General features: G+C 34.3%; 1 protein-coding gene across 1 annotated transcript in view; it reads right to left on the reverse strand.

The window, feature by feature from the left end:
* PPFIBP2 (PPFIA binding protein 2) overlaps nucleotides 1-5,484 on the reverse strand; it is a 73,251-nt gene extending 67,767 nt beyond the window's left edge. Inside the window, exons 1-2 of the mRNA XM_065755345.1 lie at nucleotides 5,431-5,484; nucleotides 2,525-2,622 (exon numbers count right to left, since the gene is read on the reverse strand). Of these exons, the coding sequence (XP_065611417.1) occupies nucleotides 2,525-2,588 (64 nt within the window). The 5' untranslated portion in view covers nucleotides 2,589-2,622; nucleotides 5,431-5,484. The remainder of the gene's footprint in view (nucleotides 1-2,524; nucleotides 2,623-5,430) is intronic.
* Nucleotides 5,485-6,000: the final 516 nt, after the last annotated feature.

Below are 6,000 nucleotides of genomic sequence, written 5' to 3' on the forward strand. Positions count from 1 at the left end.
GAGACAAATTGGAATAATCAACGGTATCCAAGTATAGGCTCCAGCAGACACATTCAGTCCCTCAGTTGTACCAGAAAATGCAGTAAACAGTTCTGGAACACACAGAACATCAGCTAGAAAAGAATGATCAGAATAGACTTCAGTTATCCTACCTTTAACTCTCTTTTCTATTTCAAGTAATGGAAAATAATAATTAACAAAGAGTTCTCAAATTTTTTTGAGAGTTGTGTTACAACTAAAAATAAGTGAAGGAACAAAGTAATTTATACATATATATTTTGGTATGGGTAGATATAATTCTGAAATCCATTGGGAATCATTCAGTTAAAATTGAGACCTCACAGAACACGTGCCTGGAATTTTTTTTTCCCCTCCATTATATATCTTTATATTAGCCTCTGTTCCACATTATACTGAATATAACTGGAAGTTAGGAAAAAAAAATAATGTAAAGTCAAAGTCAACTCTCCTGAAGCTGTCAATTCATTCTCGCCACTGCAGAATGAAACTCTACATATAAGGAGCACACCTAAGTCTTTTTGGTTTAGAGTCTGGGAATCAGCACCACTTGGTTGATGCAAACCCAGATATGACTACAGTCTGAGAGAACTCATTGACAGCAGCCCTGAGGGGAAGGACCTGGAGGTCTTTGTAGATGAAAAGGGAACTGGATGACCCTTAAGGTCCCTTCCAACTCAAGCCATTCTCTGATTTGAGAAAAATAGCTGTGAATGGGACATGCAATGCACAGGTTATTTCTTACAAACACTACAGACAACAAGAACATCTAAATCTTTGTTTTGATGGGCAACAACACCACGGAAAAACAGCTTTCAATGGAACGTGCAATCCACTGATAAACACAGATTATACCAGTTTGATGTAAGAAATAAGTATGTGATGATTTATTTTAAGACAGTTGTATATTGCCATATTGTCATATATTTAATTGATAATCTTTCAGTACAACAGGAAAAAAACCAAAAACAGAAATATAAAACAATCCAACAGTAAACACCAATTATGTTACCAACTAACCTCACAGCAGCTGTTTTTCAGAGCTAGTCATAGAAATGCTACTGAGTGGTAATGTTATCTTCTCAGTGAAAAAGATAATACAGCCTACATGTCTGGCAAGTATTTTTGAAAGAGAATATGTAATGGTATCTTCAGGCAAAAGGAAGTGTACACAAAATATGTGCAAGGAAATAGACCTAGTTTTTGATTACAGAGCATCCTATCCATTATATGAGGAAATACTGAGCAATTCAAAATATGTTGGGAGCACACTCTTCAAACAAAATAATGAAATTGATGAAAATCTATGGAACAAATCTGAAAATCATCAAAATCATGATAAATTTTCAAACGTCTTCTATCAAAAGAAAACATACCACAACTCCTGGAAGAAAATCAGTATGTAATCTTAGAAAATTAGAAGTCTTCTATTTAAATTTAGTTTCTCCTCTTGAAAAATAGAAGCTTTCTGAAAAGAATTTCTCCTAAGAAGGAAAATTTTCAGAAATAAAGATGCATGCATCAATAAAGAAAAAATAATATCTAGATGTATGCAGATGATTCAGGACCACACAGGTCTCTTTGTTGCTTTGCCACTTTTAAAGCATAAGCTTTAAAAAATGCACAGCATGGGCATCACAATTTAAATTTAAGACCATTTAGTAAATGATTTTCCGTTGTACAAAAGTGAGATCATGGCCCTACCCAGATGCTTCTTTTAGGAGCTCATGCTGAACACTGTGTGAGCACAAACCCCAAGGCTATGAGTCCTAACCACAGGATTACCTTCTCTTCTTGGATGCAGCAATGTTGAAACAAGAAGTTTTAATTGGGTTACCATAAGAGAACCAAAAGACAGCAAATTCTGTCTGGCACCATACCCCTTTCTAGTAGAAAGCTGTGTAAAAGTAAAGTGCTAAGTTCACTCCTGGATATGAATGCTAACAAAAAGAGCTATATTTTCTGAATTTTAGGCCATTAACATTACCAATAACTAAGTTATTTTATAAATATATAAATACACACACAAAGAAAATCCCATTGTTTATAAATACGTACTAACACGTGTGTAAAATAAAGATCCATGCTATCCAGATAACTGAATACTTCTTGAAAACATCACATTTTTCAATAAACACACAAATACAAAACAAACAACCAGAAATCTAACATACACGCTTTAACAGTGAACTAAATGACTGATCAATTATTTTCCATGAAATCTTGATAAAATTGGAAGTTACCACCTGAAATAGTATTTCTTAAAGTTATTGCATAACATCAGAACAAATTAAATCTCTTATTTCCATATTTACATGCCCGAGATAGAATTGTAGGTTTTCTTTCATTACATTACTTAAAATTTTCCTCACATAACTATTGAACCACAAAAACAGGGGATTTGTGTAAACTGAAAAAAAATTAAAAACAGAAAAATTGTAGGATGGAAAAAGATGACCAAGGTTAAATATGTAAACAGTTTGATGTAATAATGCTTTATTTATACCTGCAATTATGTCATCCATCTGCTCCAAAGCTGCTTCAAGCATATGACTAGCATCTGAAGCCATGGTCTGCAACTTGTTGGGAACTTTACTCTTCCCACTGAAAGACAGATGAAATCATATGCATTATACCATAACCAACCCAATAGAGAAAATATTTCACTCTTTTATTACATATTAAGGCATCCAAACAAACTCCACACTATCAAAAATTAAGCCTTGTAATATGAAAACTAACAAATTGTTCCTATTCCTCATACGAGATAGGGACTTCCAAAGTTCTCATTCATCACTGACTCAATTTTTTTCTTAAGGTATTTTGCTAAAAGAAGAAAATACAGATAGGAACAAAACCAAACAAATCTCAAACACCGGAAATCTGAGATTTGTCCACTCCTCATTCTTAAAAACAGTTTTCTAGATTCAAAGCTCTGTGTATTTTCAACCTTTAGAAGAGGGTTTCAATAAATGAGCAAATATGGCTTTCACTGTTCCTGAAGAAAACTACATAGACCAAACTGTATGAGCTGTGATTTGACTCCTGCTACAGGAGTGAAGAGTAAATGCATACAAACATGTTGCTGGCTCAACCCCCAAAATAACTATATCTAGTATGTTCTTCTTTTCTGACTCTCACATTACAGCGCCCCAAGATGAGAAATTCTGAAATCTGTATTTATCACACTCTTATGTGAAGAATTTTACAGTTTACATTCATGTATTTGTATGGTGTTCATTCAGTGATAACCACTGGCAGCGGCCATCATGACCAATGTCACAACTGATAGCTAAACCACCTACATTTGCTCTTAGATACCTCCTAAACACCTGAATCAGATGCCAGAGTATACAGCCAGCTTTAAAATAAAAATGTAATCTTTTAAATTGTCATTTCTGATGGACCACCAGAAAAGGCAATCCTTAAAAGTACACTCAAGGCTGAGACCATATTGCTGCATCATAAGAAATACTGAAAATCAGTAATTAGACCGATGCAGTGGAAAACAATTGGTAGCAATTAAAATTGTTCTCTTGTTTATAAATCATGAAGTCTGAGACAAAGTACTGATGAAAAAACCACAAAAGTACAAAGAAAACTAACTTAATAACTTCTATGTTATCCGTCAGCTGTGTGCTACATCCACTCTGGTAAACACATACAACCATTATCTAAAGGGACAACTGCAGGAACAAATGTCTGAAATTACTAGGTTCTAATTTGAGCTCTGCCATTTGGCTTGGCATAATGGTTAAGCTATTATCTTATTTCAGATCAAGTAGATTCAAAGAGCAGCACAAGAATGCCATATTAAAAAAAAAAACACAATCTTTCACAAGGCAAACATCCATGAGGATAAATGTTGATTTTTCTTTCCATTCTTGTCAGAATAATAATTTAAGTATGAACAATGCTAAATGTAACTGAATTCCTTCTAATCTTTATTACTGACCCAAATATTTCATTTAATGATATTGAAAATAACACTAATTATCCTCAGAATAATCCTGAAAGTCACTACGTCAGCTGGTATAAGCTTAAAGCTTTGGAACGTTTACATGTGAATATTTTAGACACTTCCTCCAATTCTGTTGCATCAGTTCCTTAATTTGATAGAGTTCCATCTTCTGTTATCATATTTATCAGCCAGTCGCTTAGCAGATTCGTTAAAAACATTAGAGATACCCTGCTTTTAACTGCAATAAGTCACCTTGCTTGTGATTTTTCCTCCTAGCTCAAAGCAACAACATTGGCCACAATCACCTCAATGAAGAGAAATCAATGGTAAGCAGCTGCCAAAGAGGCACATAGGCTATCTTGCTGCTTGGGTGGATGTGGAAGAGAACAGCCACTCCCCCAGAAATCTATGGCCACCAGCTGTGTTGGTAAATCAGGACAATAGCCTAGCTCAAATTTGAAGGAAGAAAGAAATGAAAAATACTAAAAGCAGCATAGAGTTTCTATCACTAGGATACACTACATGCTCTTGTTCATTCTCTAAGTTATGGTTGTGTCCTTAAAGTATCCAGTACTGCAAAATTATTAGTAACAAGAGAAGCTGAACTACTATTTCTTAAAAACATCAAAAACAGATTTTGACCATCTACAGTGGAAAACCTATAGAAAACACTGAAATATTATAAACTTGAAATTTAACTTATAGAAAGCTCTCAATCAAGATCTTGAGATAAAACAAAGTTTTGTTGAAAAAAAAAAATACCACAAAAACTTCATTCTATCTCCTCCCAGCCTCCACACCCCTCATGTTTTCTCACCTGTATCTGCAGTGTATTTTCTGCTTAACTGAATCAAGCTAAAGTAAAATCTGCTGATCAAACAACCCTTCATTAAATAAAGTAAGGCACCTTGCTCCAGAGTGATAATGTAATATTACTTGCTTGACATCTTTTTCTAGACAGACCTGTTGCTTTTGCTTCAGGCAAGTCTTCTTTTCCCAGACACTCCCTCTTGCAGTTTGACTGTTCTGAGCATTGTTATGAAACTGCTTGTTAAATCTCATAAATCTCCAGTTACAATTTTTGATCTAGTTCTATAGAAGACCCTGAAACTGTGGATTCTTCCTTGCTATTGTTAAGTATTGTTAAAGAAAAAAGACACCTGTATCAATCTCAAAGCATGCTGAGACCCTAAATAGCTTCTGTGCGTTGGTATTTTAATTGCAATTCTTCTTACAGCCTTAATTCCAGAATGACATCAACACATGCAGAACACCGTGACTATTTTCTACATATATAAATATATATTTGAAAATAGTTTTTGTTCAGTTCAGCAGAGCTGAAAAAGCTTCTATGACATCACAGAAAAAAAGCTTCAACCCTAGCAAATTCTGAACTTCATAACGTTGCATTAACTTACATAGCAGTAAGATACAAGAACCAATCTACTCACCTTTTCACGTCCCTAAGAAGAATTAACTTTTTCCTCTGATCGCTAGAAACTGCTAGCTATTAATAGACAAAGTTTCACTGTTAAGCAGATGTAAGTCTAAATTATTATCAACTCCTGTAAGCCACACGCTTACAATATTTTAGAGCTCAGCCCACAGATAAAGAAAGTGCAATCCTGTTTGTCATAATTAACCTAAGTAATAAGATCTTCCAGGAAGTGCAGAGCAAACTGGTCTAAATGCCGTAAACTCATTTAGCTCGGCTAGCTTCACCCTGTAAATCCCAGTGTGAGATTTGCATTTCAAATAGAAATTTCTTGTAAAACTAACTTGCTTAGAGCCTGTACACTTTGCAAATTTCTTAACCTAGTTTCTGTATGTAAACCTATAGTTTACTGTGCCCAAAAAGAACCTTATACTTAAGAGATACATTCACGATTATGAAATGCCTGAATTAAAACTGAATATTTCATGACTATTCAGAGATTAGAGTGTGAATGTTTAGACAAACCTTATGTACAATATTCCTCAATGTTTACTCCAATAACAAGACTACTAATCTTATCAGTCAC

This window comes from Cyrtonyx montezumae, unplaced genomic scaffold, assembly GCF_038088225.1.
Source record: "Cyrtonyx montezumae isolate F1298 unplaced genomic scaffold, pur_monq_1.0 scaffold_10, whole genome shotgun sequence".
In the NCBI taxonomy this organism is placed as follows: Eukaryota; Metazoa; Chordata; class Aves; order Galliformes; family Odontophoridae; genus Cyrtonyx; species Cyrtonyx montezumae.